General features: G+C 36.1%; 1 protein-coding gene across 2 annotated transcripts in view; it reads left to right on the top strand.

Annotated features, from left to right (window-relative positions):
• Positions 1–19364, top strand: part of Zc3h13 (zinc finger CCCH-type containing 13) — a 62508-nt gene that overhangs the window by 6036 nt on the left and 37108 nt on the right. For both annotated transcript variants that reach the window (XM_021203342.2, XM_029541575.1), the window contains exons 2-5: positions 1173–1298; positions 2046–2155; positions 3801–3912; positions 17666–17774. In XM_021203342.2, coding sequence (XP_021059001.1) covers positions 1182–1298; positions 2046–2155; positions 3801–3912; positions 17666–17774 — 448 coding nt within the window. In that variant the 5' untranslated portion in view covers positions 1173–1181. The remainder of the gene's footprint in view (positions 1–1172; positions 1299–2045; positions 2156–3800; positions 3913–17665; positions 17775–19364) is intronic.

Here is a 19364-nt window from a genome sequence, read left to right on the forward strand (position 1 = left end):
AAGACAGGTTCTGATGCTGGGGAATGTAGCTTGGTAGAGAATGTAGAGAAGCCCTGTGTTCAATGTACTGAATACAGATTCAGGCACGGGTTCCTGGAATTGCAGAAATCAACGGAGGCAGAAGGATAGGAAGGTCAAGATCTTCCTTTGCTGTAGATTGTACCTTTTTTTTTTTTTTTTAAGCTGCCAGGGCTCTTTCTAATCACATGACAGGTAATATAACGTGTCATGTGGTTAGCTCCTTTGCTTTTGCTCACAAGAGTGTTTCCCTTAAGTAAGTCAGTACCAGTTATTTCTTGGTCTGGAATTTGTTTTCTAACATGCGCTGTCTCCTGAATTTTCACTCTCAAATAATTGGATTAGTTTTCTGATTATAGTTCTAGTTTTTTAATGCTTTGTTTAGCTTTTATATGCTGTTGCCATTTGATTTTTTTCATTACCTTTAGCAGCTTTGACTTTCATCAGCATGTGTTAGAAACCTTGGGCAGTTTTGGTTTCAATATTACTGAAAAATTAATATTTTTAATCAGATTTTCTGTGACCTCTGTAGTAAAGAATTTTTAAATAACGTCCACTTTTCTTATATACTGTTTCTTTCTTTCTTTGTTTGTTTTACTTTTGGTTTTCTTCCACACATAATTAGGCTGTGAACTAGAGAATCTCCTGCCTCAGCTTCCTGAGGACAGGGATTACTAACATGTAGCAGCACATGGACTGAGACAGTTCCATACTCATTTAAAACAGTACTTCTGTAGCAACTTAAACAGTTATCAAGAGCTGGCTCTCCTTTCAGTTAGGATTTCACCTGGCTATTTCCCCATGTTCTTTGACTTACATAACTTCTTTAGTTAACCAGTTGTTCCCCTAAAGGACAGGCCTACTAAATTTTATGACACTTTTTAAATGTTTAACATTTGAAGTTGAATGTCCAGTACAGAGGAGATACAGGTCAACCAACAGGTTGCAGAGTTGTTGGGCACTTAGAAGGCAGGCACCATCTTTGTTTATTGGTGTCTTCTTTCAGTATCTTTCTGTGCACCACCACCACCACCCACCTCAAGGGAAAAAGATCTCCATTTTTAGCTTTTACTTATAGCTTTGCCTAAGTTTTAGGCTCAGGTGTGTAAAATTGAAAGATTTTACAGTTTTAACTCTCTCTTTTTTGGTTAAAGTATTTCAAAATGTCAAAAATTAGGAGAAAGGTCACAGTGGAAAACACCAAGACCATATCTGAGAGTACATCCCGAAGACCTAGTGTATTTGAGAGGCTTGGACCCAGCACTGGAAGCACAACAGAGGTGAGTTGTTGCAACTGTGATTTCAGGGCACTTATTGGAAGGAACTAGGAGTGTGGCGTAGTGGCAGAGCCCTTACCTAGCATGTATGAAGAGGCCATAGCCTCGATCCTGTGTACTGGGGGAAACATTTAAAATACTATTATTGAAGTACTGATTGCTATTATAAAGGAAAATGTGTTTTGTCATGGGTTTAGCTTAGCAAATTTTATTTTATAAAAAGAAATAAAAGGAGGGGTTAAGGTTTACAAAGTTCTCACTATATAATATTTTTGTATGTTCAATGTATATAATGTATTTCAAGCATATTAATACCCCATTCTAGGAACTACTCTCTGCCTAAACACACATACCTTCCTGTGGTTTCTCATCCCCTTCTGGTGTTACTATTATTGGAGTAGCATATGCTTAGCTGGCATTTGGGTCTCTCTGATTTGATTTTGCCCTGGTGCCATCTTTTATAAAATTTTATTTTATTTTATTTTATTTGATTTGATTTTGCCCTGGTACCATCTTTTATAAAATTTTATTTTATAAAAGGAAATAAAAGGAGGGGTTGAGGTTTGCAAAGTTCTCACTATATAATATTTTTGTATGTTCAATGTATATAATGTATTTCAAGCATATTAATTCTGGTGTTATTATTATTGGAGTAGCATATGCTTAGCTGGCATTTGGGTCTCTCTGATTTGATTTTGCCCTGGTACCATCTTTTCTCCAGACATTTACATAGTAATATTTGCCTCATAGACACAGTGCCGTAACTGGCTGAAGACTGGCAGCTGCCTCTATGGAAACACATGTAGGTTCATACATGGCCCTTCACCTCGTGGGAAAGGTTACAGCAGCAATTACAGAAGGTAAACTGAGAACTCAGATATTTTCTGTAGTATTAAAAACCAACTTTTGCAGTTTAGTGTAAAAATATGAAATAAAACCATGTATTTGGTCAGATTTTCTGTTTTGAGATCATCTTCTTAACGGTCATACCTTAGTAAATCTTTTGGTTGTTACTGTTAAGATGAATAAAACTTTATCTTTAAAGTGTACGTGTTTACATGCTTTGGTAGATCCATTTTTCAATGTGTATATTCAAATCAGTGAACACCTGTGGAGAGACTGAGTCTGAGAAAGAGCAGCCCCTAAAGAGCCCCTACCTGACATAGCCCAAGTTTGTATTAAATTTCTGCTTAGGCACAACTCAGACGTGTGAGAGTTTACTTTTAGTAAACGTTAAGTCTATTTACTCTTAATGCAGTAAAATTTAAATAAGGTTTAATTGTAATTTTCTACAGGCATTTTAAATTCATATCTTACACAAGCTTTGTTATAAAATCTACTTCCCAAACCTCTTAGGGCATTGTGTTAATATAAATGCATTTAGAGGCAGGAGTGATAGGCCAGTGGTTAAGATCCCCCTGACTGCGTTTCTAGAAGACCTGGGTTTAGTTCCCAGCACCCACGTGGTAACTAACAATCATCTGTAAGTCCAGTCTTGGGGGCTCCAATGTCATTTTCTGGCTTTAGGCACCAGTCGTGTACATGATGGACAGTCATGCAAAAAAAAATACCCATATACATAAAGCCAACAAATAAATAATTAAAAAAATTAAGTGTGTTTCTATGTGGATAAACATTTCCTCTGCAGAACATCTATTTGATAGAAACTTGGCTAAACTTAATTTGCACACTGAAGATCTTTTTAGGATTCCCTTTGTCTCCTTTTGATGATTTTGTAATAATTTTTAAAGTTGACATGCATAGTATTTTTTATAGAAATAATTTAATTGGTAAACAAAGAGTTTACCTAGTCCTGAAATTGTGTGTGCTGATTGCTTTGTATACATCAGTAGCCAGAAAACTGAATATGAAAATTAGTGATTGGAGATTTTTAAGTAAGTGTGTGTGTGTGTGTGTGTGTGTGTTCACTCATGTGGGCACTCCACATTTGAATGTGAAGGTCAGAGGGCAGCTTTTGGGAGTCTGTTTTCTTCTTTAGGCATGAATGACCGTCACTTTTACCCGCTGGGCCATCTATGGCTATCATTTTTAAGATGCATAAAGTAAAGTTGGTAGTGTATCCAGTACATACATATCTGTGGATGGGAATACTATTATCTGAAATAATTTTGCTGCTTTATAACTTAACCTTTCTCTTACTCTCCTTCATCTATAATATGTCTGCTGAATTTAGGTGGTAAACAGGAGGTAACTCAAGCTGCTATTTATACACTCGTTTTCTTTAGTACATACATTGTTTCTTTTTCATATTACCAGTACTTAACACACAATGGAAGTTAACATGCATCTTGAATGGCATTAGGAGAATCTTGTAAATATTTCCCATATTTTAAAATATTACTGTTTAATAAGCTGAAACATTATTTTTCAGAAGTTTAGGCACCAAAGACAGGAAAATTATATTAGTCTTTATGAAGTTATTTATATTATTTTTATAAAACATCATAGAAATACAGATTTTTGTTGTTTTGTTTTATATCACAGGTCACCAGAAAGACCCACAGGTGATCTCAGAGAAAGAATGAAGAATAAGCGTCAGGATGTGGATTCTGAATCCCAGAAACGGAACACAGAGGAGCCATCCTCACCTGTTAGGGTAGGCATAACATTTATAAAACCCACTTAAGTTTCAGTAGTCATTTATTTCATAAACTCCATTTTAAATATTAAGTTGTGTGATTTAATATGCTATAAATCTATAATTACACATGACAATATCCTGTGTGAATAAATAATTTTCTATGTACTTAAAATGACCAACAGAGCTTAGGCTGAACTTAAAAGGTTTTTTATGATCCTGGAACTCATGAATATCTAAATACAGGCTACAGTTGTGAAGTTATCCCTGTGGTCAGTTTCATCTCTCTGTAAAGAAATCCCATCTCTCTGTCAATCACTCTTGTTGCCCCACTGACCATGAGCCCTAGGCAGTCATGAAATCACTTCTTGTTTTATAAAGTGTCACTCTTTGTGCTTCTTTAAATAGATCCTATAAAGTGTCACCTCTCGTGAGTACCTTCCTTAGTTTTTAATATTTATGGAAGATTGTTCTTTTGTCTTTTTTTTCTAAGAATATTCCATTAGCATTCTGTATTCTCTTTTTTCACTTATCATTGATGGATATTTGGGTTCTTCTTCTTTTCCTCCATAATGTGAGAAGATTCATTTTTCTTGGCTTTATCCCAGGGAACAGAATTGCTGAATCCATGGTCTGTTGGTTTCTTTTGTGTTGTTGTGACAAAATGCCTGTCAGGAGAAGGCTTATTTTGGCCTAGAGTTTGAGGGCACCATGTGCATCATGGCAGGGCTGGGGGCGGGGGTGGGGCAGCAGGGGCACACTTGATCACTTGCATTGACAGCCAGCAGATAGGCAGGCAGGCTGGCTGGCTGGCTGGCTGGCCGGGAACATTAGGCTGGGCTCAGCTCCCTTTCTTCTTGGTATTCGGTTCAGGACTCTTTATCCCATTTCAGCTAACCAGCTTAGAAAGTCCAGAGTTGTGTCTCCTGGTGATTCTAGATCTTGTCACACTACGGGTCAGTGCTAGAGCAGTGTTCCCAATCTTCTAATGCTGTGTCCTTTAGTATAGTTCTTCATGTTGTGGTGACCCCAACCATAAAATTATTATCTTGTTGCTACTTAGAACTATAATTTTGCTACTGTTGAATTGTAATATAAATATCTGATATGCAAGATATCTGATATGTGACCCCTATGAAAGGGTGCCTTCGACCCTCAAAGGGGCTGTGACCCACAGGTTAAGAACCACTGTGCTAGACTGCCATCTAGAGATTGCATTGCTTTTATATGAAGGTTCCAGTTTCTCCATTTTTTTTTTTCCCAGCTCCTAATTGCAATTTTGCTTTAATAGCCAAGGATGTCAAGCATCATGCACATACTCACTGGCTCTTGATACATAGTCGGAGAAATTCTGCCCAGTTTTTAAAATTGAGCTGTAAGAGTTCTTTATATTTTGAGTACAGATAAAATATTTTTTTTTGAAGGTTTCAAGTGTTTTATTCTTTTTTTTAGTTGGTAGTAATGTGAAATAATTATGTATTTATATACCATCAGACTCCTAGTATAAGTAATTTTGCTTTACTAATGTTTAATACAAATACAAGTAATTTCCTTGTAAGTTAATAGATTTCTGTTTTAAAATTTTGTGTTTTTTAAACTAGTTTTATTCTAAATAACTTAAAACTTAATAAGAGTTATCAGGATTAGCATATAATTTCTGTTTGCTTTCATTTTTTAGGTACCTAAAAGACATTTTCTACCATTTTGTGCATTGTTGTTACATTTTTAAAACTTTTTCCAAGTTGAGGGCAGTGTCTTACTGTGTCTCTTGACCTGTCCTGACACCAGGCTGCTGGGCTCAGGCAGTCTTCTGGCCTCTGTCCCTCCTGAGGCTGGTGCTGCGTAGGCTATCAGCACCACACATAGCCCTCACTGCCGTGTGAGCTCGCATGCTGGTTTTCTTCCTCTGTCACTCTCCACTGTATTAAAAACAAACAAATGAAAAATGCTTGTTAAAAATGTTTGAGAGTTTCACACATGTGTATAATAATGTTTCAGTCAGATCCCTTCCACCAGTTCCTACCCTTTACCTTCCACATAACCTTTCTTTCCCAACCTCATGTACTCTTTGTCTAACCCCACTAGGTCCACCTAGTGCTGCCTGGCATTTATATGTATGCCCTATGTTGAGATAGGGCATATCACTGAACCCAAAGCTCACCATTTTGGCTTGACTGGCTGGCCATTGCGCCCCTGGAGACAGGGATCCATCTGTCTCCAGTCTCTCCAGTACTACACATTACAGATGTGTTCCACTATCCAGTGTTTGCGTGGGAGCTGGAGATCAGACCTCACATCCTTATGCTTGGTCAACAGGCACTGTGCTAAGCCACCTCCCAGCCCCTGTCTTCACATTGATCCTGGTCTTTAAAACTCAAAAAAGTTTGATTTTTATGAAATTCAGCTTACCTGTTACTTCTTTATTAAATTTTATAGTTGTTTACTCTTTAGGTGTTATCTGAGAAACTTTTATGATACAAGGTCATAAATATTTATAAAGTCATAAATATTTATGACTTTTATGTATTTAATATAAAATATAAATAATATCAAGAGTAAAATGTCCTAAAATATTAAAGGAATGAGCTCTGAACCTCTCCCCTCCCCCTATGTATTTGTGTGTCTGTGTCTGTATGCATATGCACATCTGATTCATTAAAACTTAAGTTAACCCTTCTGAGATCACATGACAGGCTATAGCATTGACCACATGAACTGTAATTAGTTAATGTAAGGGACAGACACAAGGATTTACAATGCGAACACAGCACCTCTAGGTATTATTAACTAAACTCTTCTGTCAGTTTCCTCCTCTGTAAATTAGGAACTGGCTTTGCTGGTATGTTATGATGAGGGGGTAGGATTGACCATTCTATGCTGACTTAATAAATGGCATATAGTGGTATTAAAATAGCTCTTTTGTTCTCCAATTTAAATAGACTTTATTCTGTTAACAGGAATTGGATGTGAGCATTAATTTAGGTTGTTAATGAATATTTAAGAATATATATTTTTATAAAGTCTTATATGTTCAGATTTCATTAGTAAATGGCAAATTTGGCTATTAAGAAATTTAAAGTCTGGGGTTGGAGAGGGCTTAGCCGTTAAGAGCGACTGACTGCTCTTCCATAGGACCTGAGTACAATTCCCAGCAACCACATGGTGGCTCACAACCATCTATAACTCCAGCCCCAAGGAATTTGATGCCCTCTTCTGTTCTGTAAAGGCACCAGATAGGCAAGTGATATGCAGACATATATCCAGGCAAAACACTTACTCATGTAAAATGGGTAAACCTTAAAAGAAAAACAATGAAATCTTGTTTCTGAGGACATCCTCAAGGGCTCCGAGCTTCATATTTACGAGTGGCAAGAGTGGCAAGGTAGGAGGAAAGTTAGGGTTTAAGTCAACAGCAACTTTAATTTGATAGCATTTCGAGTTTGTGAGTATTTGGGTGTTCTGCGTGGCAGATGAACAGATTCCATCTCTGTGTGTTCAGCAGCTTGTGATGCTTTCTCCATGTGGTGACTTCCTGTTGGAGGAGACCAGATTGGATTTCAGGTATGGATAACACAGGCAGGGGTAAGATAGGCATGTGGTTTTTCAGAGTTAACAGATTCACCTCTTTGTCACTGATATTTACTCCAGTATGTCTAAATTATAAGGTTGCTGGATTATCCTTGATTTTGTGAGGAGACAACTTCATAAATAAAATTTGTAATTCCATAATCAGAGATGTAAGCAAAGTGCCTAATGGACAAAGTAAACAACTCCCTGCAAAACCAGAAAACATCACCCAGGGAAGGATAGGTTTGTGGGTGAGAAGACAGAAAGAGAGGGAAAAAGAATGCTATGAAGAATTTAAAAGACTAATGTGCTTGAATAGCTGTGGTACTGTATGCTTGTATCGTGCTGGAATATCTGAACATAGGGTGAGGGTTGACTAGATACTGTTCAGTTCACTTAAGTAAAAGGAGTACTGATGTGCAGACTCAGGCCTTGGTGGCTTGTCTCTGATGGCTTGTCTCAATTGAAATGTGCTGTAAGTATCACATATGTACTGAGTTTCAGACACTCAGAATGAAAAGTAAATCAAGGTCAGTTTCCCCTGGTTTTACAGTGAGATGACAGATGCTGGTGTACTGACTTAAAGAGATGTATTAACATTTCCTTTACTGCTCTGTTTTTTCCTTCTGATGTAGCAGTGAAGAACTGTAAGGTTGCCATTGTACTTGCATATGTCCATTAGAGAGGCAGCCTTCTTGATCTGACCTGAACTCAACGCAGTTGAACTAGATCATGAGGGGCTTAGTCAAGCTTGAATAAGGACTTATGCTTTAATGCATCTATAGAACCTTTCAAATACAGTAATTGAATTTTGTTTTATTCTCTAACAGAGGCTTGTTATTTTACAAAACTTGAACATAGCAAATTAATTAGCATTGAGAGCAAAATTGACTTCCGAATATAGTCAGTGGGAATATTTAAGCATTTGTTAATGCTAAAGGTATAAATGTGTTCTAGGGACTGTCCCTTCAGAGAAGCTGTGTAGCCACATTTACGAGTAGGTTAAATGGTTCATTGTAATAGGAAAGTTTCTGTTAGGGTTTAGAGACTCTCTCTGGGTATAGAACCTTTCCTCTGGACAGATGCACAAAACAGTGGTTTAGATTTACCTTTATATATCAATGCTTATTTCTTTAGTTTCTAGTGTGCTAAAATAAATATAAGACTTATCATTTGGACTTGCTTTTTGTTGTTTTGTGGGCTTTCTTTTGTTTTGAGACAGACTCTGATACTTCAAAACTCAAAATCCTCCAGCTTTAGCCTTGACTGTCACCAAGCCTAGCTTTGATGTTAATTTAGATGTTAATTAATTCAGCTACTTTACTCTGTCATTTTTATGACCGTTTCTTGTTCGTACAATGAACATTTCAGAGGTTCTTATTCTTTTTGAAACTTAGAGTTATAATCCCTTTCCATTCTCCAAAATTGTCCATTGCTTTAATTTTCTGCTCTCAATCTGATTACTTATCTTCAGATAGAAAATATGCTTTAGACTTGATATTATCATGGATCAGTTTAATTTGGCTATTATTTAAATTACTTTTTCAGATGTTACTGTGTAGGGGGAGCTCAAGATTATTGGCCAACATCTGGCCTATTCCAGATGCATTCTGATGTCATACACATGCATTAGGTCTTTTCCTATTCTTAGTTGCCAAGTTCTGTCCTATTATGAATCAAGACTGTGCGTCTAGTGTGGTGTGTTTCTAGCTTCTAGCGCATTGTGTCTGGGACAGGTTTCTTCTAGAATTCACACTGGGCTGAAAGTTTTGGTTTACAGTCCCCTCTGAAACTGTCTTCCCCACCCCTGCCCTAGCCGGGTACTTGTTCCTTTTCTGTCTACATCTTAAGGTTTCTGACTAGATGAGACAAGCCTGACCATGGCTGATGTCATAATTATCTCTGTATTATTTGCTATAAAAGTTCTACCAGGTAATGTGTTTATATCTGCTTATATTCCTGCACCTAGACGCCTTGTTTCCTTTTCAGTAAACACTCATTAGTTTACCCCCAGCAATCAGCTTCCTAAACTGTTAGCTTAGTGATTTCCTACTTTTTCTATTTTGCACAAACATTGTTTTTCTCTTTCTAAAGAATTCATACTTGTATTTCTCTACTTGATTTTTAGCATAATTTGTGTTCTATGGGAACAGGTACCTTACTATTAAAGAGTGAAAGCAAGGTCACGAGACTTACGCAGAATGTGGTCAGTAACTCTTAACCTTCTGCCTTAAAGCCTTCCACTGCTAGAGTCCTGCTTACTGCCGCAGCTATGGATCCATTCCCTCCTCTCTCCTGATTCCATATATATGTATATGTGTGTGTGTTTCTAGTGACTGCCTGTCCATGTGTTGAGCTAACTCTGAATGCTTGCTGATGTCTTCAACTTTAATCTATCACCATTGTTGCTTTTCTAAGTCCACATGTCCCATGTCCTTAGCTTCTTTATATTGGACACAGAAGTCTTTTTTTAAAGCTTACTTTGGAGAGATACAATTTACAAATAGTAAAATGCACCCATTCTAAATATAGTCTGATTCTTGATATGTACATATATTACATGTATATATTATTCTCAACAAAGTATTACAGTACAATCAATATAAAAATATTTCTGTCAGCTCAAAATATGTCTCTTTTCCATCCTCAACTTAGTCTTGAAATGTTCAGATGTGCCATTTGATTGGAATCCTGTATTATATCTTCCTGTCTTGATTCTTCTCATGTAATTAATACTTTTAACCTTCAACCACATTGTTGTATCCATACTTTGGGGTTTCCAGGTTTGGGTTATGTAAATAGATCTTAGGAATGAGGGTCTAAGCCTCAACATGGGTGAGCTGGCATGTGGTGGCTATAGTTGTCTTTGTTGAGGGCTAATGATGTTACACATCTTTTAATATTTTTTGGCTCTTTGTTTATAACACTCACACACCATTTATTGGCTCATTGTTTTGTGTTTTTGCTGCTGTATTTTTTTTTTAACACATTAGGGTCTTTGTCTTTTTACACACTTGTAATTCTTAGATTCTGGTTACCAGTCTTTTGTAAAATGTATTATTGCAAGTGTGTTTTCCCAGTGTGTGGTTCTCCTCGTCATTTATCTTGTGTTGTTTTGACACCTACCTCCTCAGTAGTTAGAATAGTTCCTTCATTTCCTTTAAATTAATGTGCCCAGCACATTGTATACATTTTCCCTTCTTCACTGAGACACTTAGACCAGAAGTTCTGGTCTCTCTTACAGCTGTATCAAGACACTGAATACTTAGAGGCTTACTACTGTTAGATTAGTCATAGTTTTTAAGGCCTTTCATGAAACATGATCAGGAAGTATATATTTTCTCTTAAAAATAAACAAGCTCTAATCATTCAGATTTAGGATTTCAGGTCTTTTATAATTGTATTGCTTTCTTGTGCAGAAAATTCTAGTCTCTTTTTATATTTATTACACATTTTATATTATATTTAGTGGTTTCACAGTGTTACAGTTTGCATGTAGAATGTCCTCATGTGTTTGAAAGCTTGGTCCTCAGCTGAAGGCAGTCTGGGTGAATTATAAGGATGTTTGATCTTTTGACATTGCAACTCAATATTTACAAAGATCTTTCCAGAACTAGACAATAGAATTACAAAAACAAAACAATTAACAAACAAACAAACAAAAACCTCTTACAATATTTAAGTGAGTTTATGATTAGGGAGCGAGAAATCTGCTCTTGTGTAGCCTGTACTTGAACTCTTGCCCTAGCAGTCTAAGTAGCGCTGCAGTGAAGAGCACATGTCACTACTCTGAGTTGCTTTCCTGGCTATCTGTCTTTGGGCTCCTGTATCTGGCAAGTTGGACATGCCCCGATGGAGAGCTGGGCTGGAGAGCTGATTCACATGGAGGAAGTGGATCTCTGAGGGTGGGCCTTCTGGGTTCTAGCCCATCCCTACTTCCTGTCTGGTCTCTGCTTCTTAATCTATGTTTGGATCACTGTTCCTTCTTACCCACTGTGGTATGAGCCCAAATAAACTTCTCAGTGTTAAAGTAAGTTTAAACTTACCCCAAAGTATGAGCCCAAATAAACTTCTCCGGTGTTTAGTTGTTTTTGTCTAGTCTGTGTCATAGAAATGAGAGAGTAACTAATGCCTAGGTTATTGAAAAGTTAAATTTCTTTGTAGTTCTTAGGATATGCCTTGTTTAGGATATATCTGCTAATGTATGTCTGACCATTAGGGATTTAATTAGTTATTGTATTTTTTTTTTCTGGTCCAAAGTACTTATTTTATTGAAAAGTATGAATAAGCCAGAATTGGTATTAATCATAATAGTGACATTTAATTTAATTACCTGCATACGATATAATTTGATGTTTTTTAAATATTTTTATTAGATATTTTCTTTATTTACATTTCAAATGCTATCCAGAAAGTTCCCTATACACTCCCCCTACCCTGCCCCCCTACCCACCCACTCCCACTTCTTGGCCCTGGCGTTCCCCTGTATGGGACATATAAAGTTTGCAAGACCTAGGGGCTTCTCTTCCCAATGATGGCCAACTAGATCATCTTCTGCTACATTTGCAGCTAGAGACACGAGCTCAGGGGGTACTGGTTAGTTCATATTGTTGTTCCACCTATAGGGATGCAGCTCCCTTCAGCTCCTTGGGTAATTTCTCTAGCTCCTCCATTGGGGGCCCTGTGTTCCATCCTATAGATGACTGTGAGCATCCACTTCTGTATTTGCAAGGCACTGTCATTGCCACACAAGAGATAGCTATATCAGGGTCCCTTCAGCAAAATCTTGCTAGCATATGCAATATTATTTTCATATTTCAGAGTATATTAGCAATCATACTTAATGAAAATAAATAATTATGAATAAAATTTTATAGTTATTGTGTTTTTAAGTAACCAAATTAATACATGCATAGATTAATCTGTATCATTCTAATTGAAATATTAGGATTTCTTTTTAATTTTGTACACACAAAATACGTGATTTCAAAGCAGTTTATATTTACATTTAAAAAGTCTGGTGTCCATAAAATACATGATTTCAAAGCAGTTTATATTTACATTTAAAAAGTCTGGTGTCCATCTTTTAATTGCTCTGCCTTGTTCCTCATAGACCACATTTATTTTCCTTCTGCTTTATCTGTATATATGTGCACTTGTATATGATGCATATGTTAAATGCATATGCTGATAGACATCTTGTATATATGCACATAAATTTTTAGTGTACATTTTTTATACATAAAAGATGACCTTAAATTTCACTTGACTTTTTAAGCTTTTTTAAAATATATATAGACAGGTGATCATTCCATAACAATATATTGAAAGACTTCTCAGGCTTTTTGGTAGTTAATGTAGTGTTTCATTTTTCAACTATACCATGCATTATTCAACCAGTCTTTTGAGTATGGGGATTTAGGTTATTTCAGTGTTGCTCTGCGATAGAACTTTGGTGAGTGGTGAATGATTCTGTACTTGACACACACACACACACACACACACACACACACACACACACACACACACACACACACGAGATCCATCTGAAGAAGTAGGACTGCTGTGCCTGGCCAGCATGGCACAGCAGCCTCCTGCTGCTGTGGCTGTGTGTTGTGTTCATTCCTTTCCCTTTCTGGTATGTTTTGCTGTAATTGTTTTCCCAGCAAGATAGGGGAATTGATGGTGTGTCAGTTTAGTTTTCATTTATATTTCTCTGTGAAGTGTAAGCATCCGCATGTATCTTGTGTGATTTTTCTGTGAACTCTTTAATATCTCTTCTGTTACGCCTATCCCTTGTGGCTTCTTCTCTATTTTTCAGTCTCCATATTTTAGGGATAACAGTTAAATATGACTTATCTGAAAGTGCTGGAGACCAGAATGTTTTAAATTTTAGGACCCCTCCCCCCCCGATTTTAGGATATTTGCTTATACATAGTAAGCCATCTTGGGAATGACAACCCTATCTCAAAATGTGAGATTTATTTGTGTTTCATGTAATGTGTTCATGAAGCCTGAGGGTAATTTTACTGGGTTTTGTGCACCTGTAATTTTAGTGGAACCTTTACATGAGGACAGCTCTAGATTCCCACCTGGTCTGTGCTGGTGCTCAGAAGCTCAGTTTAGAACGTTTCAGATTTTGGAGTTTTGAACTAGGGATGCTCAGCCTGCAATAACACTTTATTTGTGATATCAAGATAATAGTTTTCATTTCTCTTCTTTAAAAAAGTTTCTGCTTTAACTCCTGTCTTGAGCTTTATGTCATGGCTTCCATTAATGTAATAATCCCTTTCTTCCCTCAGTTTGATTTTGGTAAATGTTTTATCATAGCAACAGAAAGCTAACTAGATAGCATATTAGTATAGAGAAGATAGTAGATTAGTGAAAGTGAAAATCATGAAATACAAATCTGTGATAAATATGAGATGTCTCTGGCTCTTGGTCTGATAGAAAAAGGTACTGAAGGGATTTAGTAATGATGTTCAAATATCTAAAGAGTTAGCATGTGGAAAAAGTACTAGATTTGTTTTGCATAATTCCAGAGACTAGAACTAGTCCTAATCAATAGTCTGGAAAGATAATGATTAACAACAAATTTTCTGATATTTAGAGCCTTCTAGAAATGGGAGTGGAAGGATATACAGGAGGAAGCTGCCACTGGGAACCTTGGGAGCTAATTTTTTCCCTGTTAAATTTTCTAATAAAGGATTTTTGTAATTATGAATTGTTATTAGACATTTCCTTCTATAAGGTTGGAATTATATTCCTTAAATAACATTTTATTTGGCTACTTATCCACTTATAATATTACTTTTCAATTACTAGCCTCAATACTTTTATTTTAGATTTGTTGTAATATCTCCTTACTATTTAAGATAAGACTTGTAATGAACATAATTTGTCCCACAAGTAAATGTTCAAGAAAAGAAACTATAACCGAAGTAATGTAAAACTCCATAAACACTGGATTTCTGAAGTGGAAGAAACCTAAAATATTTACCTAGCTAGGCACAAACTTATTAGACATCACAACTTGGTCTTAATTGAAATGATTCAGTTGTAAATCTCATGTAGTTGATAAGTTCTTAGGCTTTGGTTTAAAAATATTGGTATGTTTGATCATAGGATTGATCATAGGCATCATTGTTAATTAATATGCTTTGAATTTTTAATAATGTTATTCTTTGAGAATCTCATGTAATGTATTTTGATCATCTTCACCTGCCTCAACTCCCAGGCCCACCCCACCCTCCCTGACCTGACCCTCCCTCCCTGACCTCCTGACCCGCCCAGCTACGTGTGTGCTTGTTGTGTGTGCTTGTTATTGCCTCCTCCCTCAATCTTAAAACCACCGTTTGTATTGAGTGTGGGGCTTGCCCTGGAGTGTTGGTGACGCAGCAGGGTCATACCATTAAAGAAAACTGGCTTGTTTCCCCGGGCTTGTTCAGCCTGCTTTCTTAAGGAACAGAGGACCACCAACCCAGGGGTGGCCCCACCCACAATGAGCTGGACCCTCCCTCATAAATCACTAGTTAAGAAATTTCCCTACAGCCAGAGCTTATGGAGGCATTTTTAAATTGAGGCTCCCTCCTCTCAGATGACTCTAACTTGTGTCAAATTGACATAACGCTAACTTGTAAATGAGCGTTATGATTTGAAGTGGGTTGGTTATTGTATAATAGGAAAAGACATAATCTTCTAACTTGAAATTCTCCTGCATGTTGAAGCCTGAGTGCATACTGTATGATAGAAGGTCTGTGTGATCTCTGGACAGAGTCAATTGTGTTGAGAAAATAGAGACAACTCAAGAGTAGACGGTTTTAAACCTATAGGTATGAACTGTTTATATAACAGAACTGTATTGATTATTGTACTTCTAGTTCAGAATGTGATCTAAATAGTCTGTTACATATAGATACAGATTATCTTGAGTATTTTACTGTGCCAGCTCTGCTACTCTGAAACTCTTATTATTTTTGTTAGTAGCTAGGTTTTATGTGGTAATTTAGAAAGTTGGTTGTTGTATTCAGTATTTTAGAGTTAATTTCTTTTTTTTTTTTTTTTTTTTATTTTATTTTAGTACATTTTATTCTCTTTTGTTTCAGGTCAAATAAGTATTAAGCCAGAATACATTGCACATTCCAAACAACTTGCTAAGAGACTACAGATAAGCAAACTCCAACCTTTAATACATCCAAGCAAACACCGTACTCTGACTATAGTAACTAGTCCACAAGCGAAAGTCTCTCAGGGCTACCCGAAATCTGTTAACAGGGGTGACCATCTGTTAGCCAATTGGCTTTTATGAGAGAAAAGAAAACATCTTGTTCTTTAAAAAGGCTTCTTTTTATTTTTAAATGTGTGTGTGTGTCTGTGTGTGTGTGTGTGTGTGTGTAGGAGCCTCTTGAGGGCAGAAGTTTTACATTTCCTGGAGATGAGGTCACAGACAATTGTGAGCTGCCTGACACAGGTACTCGGAACCAAGCTTGGGTCCTCTGGAAACTCAGTGCATAGAGCCATCTCTCTAACCCATATCTTGTACTTTTATGTCAGAAAACAGATCTGTAGCTTAAAGCAANGAATCTACTGCAGGTCATCGCTCCAAGGGAGTGGAGAGGTAGAGGAAGGCCTTCCTTCACACTTGCTTCTCAAAAGGCAGCTCTGGGTCATNTGGGTGAGACTAGGTTGAGGCCTGTTCAACTATTATCCAATTTCTATATACTGGGAAAGGGAAAAGAAAAGATCCTCAAAGAAAAGTGAGCATGCACTGTTAAATTTTATTTCTGGCTTCCAGAACCAATTAGTTACTCTTTAACTGTAAAATGAATAAAGTAACCAGTTCCTGAGAACAGTACTCCGTGATCAGACTTGTGTCTTTGAATATTTGTATGTATTCTAAAAACAAAGACAAGTGTGCATTTAGTAGGAAGTTAGTCAAGTCGTCACTACCCAGTGACCTGAGTGCTGCCTGCCCCTGCTCTTGGGATGGGACCACTGCAGGCTTTGAGGGGAATGGAGTTAATTTCTTATAAAAATATTTTCAGACTGGGTATGTGGTGTATATTCTTGTGGGTTTATTCATACAATATTCAGAAGGTGCCTTGGACATAGGGCAGTTTTCCACTGTTGTTAGGTACTCTGCACTTTATGCTACAGTAATTGTCTTTTCTTCTTTTTTTCATGCGATGAACACCCATTTCTTTATTTCTTGATCTTTTGTAAATTTTCTGTGACAAATTTCATTCTTATATAGTCTTTGGTCAACCTGTATTGCTAGCAAGCAAAATTACATAATGTAATTTTGGAATTGATGTTTGTAATTTATACCTAAATGTATAAAATTGAAAGGTATTATTTTAAAAGAAAACTTTAAAGAAAAATTAATTTATGTTTCAGGCAATCAAGTTTTATAACTGAAAATACTCAGAAGTTTGAGCACTTAATCTAACTGATATTAATAGTTAGTATTTAGAATAAAAGTGGTGAATTCACTGTAAGGGGCTTTGATTTTTTCTTATTATTTAGTAAAATGTGGTTTGGAATCTTATGGAACAGAGTATTCAGGTAAATTACTGAATTACTTTATAAATTGAATTACTATTTTCCATTTTGGAGAGTTGATTACTATTAAACTTAGAGTAACATCTAAACCCTAGTGTTTTATAGTGTTTAGCTCAGTATTAAGGATTACTACATTAATTATGTTAAATAACACTTGCTTTAACCAAGTTTTTTTTGAAGTTTTTATAAAATTATTAAAATGAACTTTAATGCATCCTTTAGTATATAGAAAAACTGTTATTTTAAGGCCTAAATTTTTTTAGAGTCTGCTCAGTGGTTTAGTCTTTTAAAGTTGGATTTTATGTATGGTTACTTAGCTAATCCTTCTATTGTATGGTAGTAATTTTAAACTGGTTTTTACCTAGTTGGCTTTTACATGGAAGCTTAGTATGGAATAGAACATCAAAAGATTGGGTTTCATTGCATTTTAAAAAAAATACCTGAGCTACTTCTTACATTTACCTTGTTGCTGTTCTTTAGTAAATACTTTCCTGTAGCTGCACTAGAACTTGCAGGTAAATGACACAAGTCCTCCTCCCTCAGAAACAAAGCTGAGTGAAATGGAAATGCTATGTATTCAATAATGACCTCATAAGTCTTAATCATATGGTAACCTGAATGTGTGTATATATGTACTTTTTAGAAAGAATCTTCAAGAGGGAGACATAGAGACAAGGAAGACATAAAAATTGTTAAGGAGAGAACTCCAGAAAGTGAAGAAGAAAATGTAGAATGGGAAACTAACAGAGATGGTGAGTTTGAAAATCCTTGCTTAGCTATAAGATCTTGATTATTCACTGGTCTGTTGAGAGTTTTGAGGTATCTTTTAACTGTGATCTTCACATTGCTTTAGAAGTATCCTATTGATTATAATGAATTGTCAGACAGAAACAGGTATATAGTAGTATTTCAAGGGTAGAAAAGGTTGTTTGTATTACCTATTTCAACTTCCTTATTCTTTCTCTCCCACTTCAGAACTTTATTATATCTTTTGGGATTTTCTTCCATTTGTAAATGGAAATTCCATGTTAAATTCCTCAATGCTAAGTTTTAAATTTTAAAATGTGATTTAATACATAAAATAATTAAAATGAAATTGTTAAAGATATTTTCAAGAAATGGTTGGCTTTAAGAAGTTGAAGTTACATAATAATTGAGTTTTGAAATTTATTTATGAATCAATCATAATTAAAGGTCCTATATTTTCTTAGGAACATTATAATAGACTGGAAGTACTAGAAGTGGTTTCTGCAATAAGTACTGATTTTCTAGTCTTGGAATAGTGATTAGAGTACAATTAGGTGACATTTTGTTTATAAAAATTGGAAAAATCATCTTTGACTCATTGTCTTGCCAAGTAAGCACCATAAAAATCTCTCTTCTCCACCTCTTTGCTGGTCTCTTGAGTGAGCACTCTTAACTACAGAGTTGACATTTGTCGAATGCATTTTGATGTGATTTATAACTTCATCTAAGAGTTTTTTACCTTTAAGAATTTCAGTACCTTTTCAGTGTAAGCTAAAACAGACCACTGCTAGATGATATGTAGACTGTTGCCTGTAACTGCAAGTAAACTTGCATCAGAGCACAGTCCCTGCTCTTTTGAGCTACAGTGGCTGAGTGGAGTCCTGGAACAAGGACCAAGAACTTACAAGACTTAAGTACTGTATTTCAGAATGCTGTCTGAGGATACAGTTAGACTAACATGGAGAAGTACCTTAATCACCGTTCCAAGACTAGAAAATCAGTACTTACTGAGGAAGTCGCTTCAAGTGCTTCCAGTCTATTAATATGGTTCTAAGAAAATATAGGAATTTTGATTATGATTAATTCATTGACATTTTATAATATCTCTTCTATAAAATAACAGGGTATAATATCCTATTGTATTTGACTAATTAATATATTGAAGGAGTTATTTCTCTTTTACTCTAAATAAGAGGTCTTTCTATTACTATATTGAATATGAGACCAAATTTCTTACTTTTTCATCAATTTAGTGCATTTATTATATGCTCTCTTCTATACCTTCGGTTTTCTTGTATGTACATAGTATATAGGCGGATTGTTTAATGAAAATAACCCATAGGCTCATATTTTTGAATGCTTGGCCCCTAGTTGCTGAAATTATTTGGGAAGGATTAGGAAGTTTGGCTTTGTTGGAGGAACTATGTCACTGGGAGCAGGCTTTAAGGTTTCAAAAGCCCATGCCATTCCCAGCGTTTGTCTCTGTTTGTCTGTCTATCTCTGTCTTTCTCTCTCCCTCTCTCTCTTTCCCTCTCTCTTTCCCTCTCTTTCTCTTTCCTTCTCTCCCTCCCTCCCTCCCTCCCTCCCTCCCTCCC

This window comes from Mus pahari, chromosome 8, assembly GCF_900095145.1.
Source record: "Mus pahari chromosome 8, PAHARI_EIJ_v1.1, whole genome shotgun sequence".
In the NCBI taxonomy this organism is placed as follows: Eukaryota; Metazoa; Chordata; class Mammalia; order Rodentia; family Muridae; genus Mus; species Mus pahari.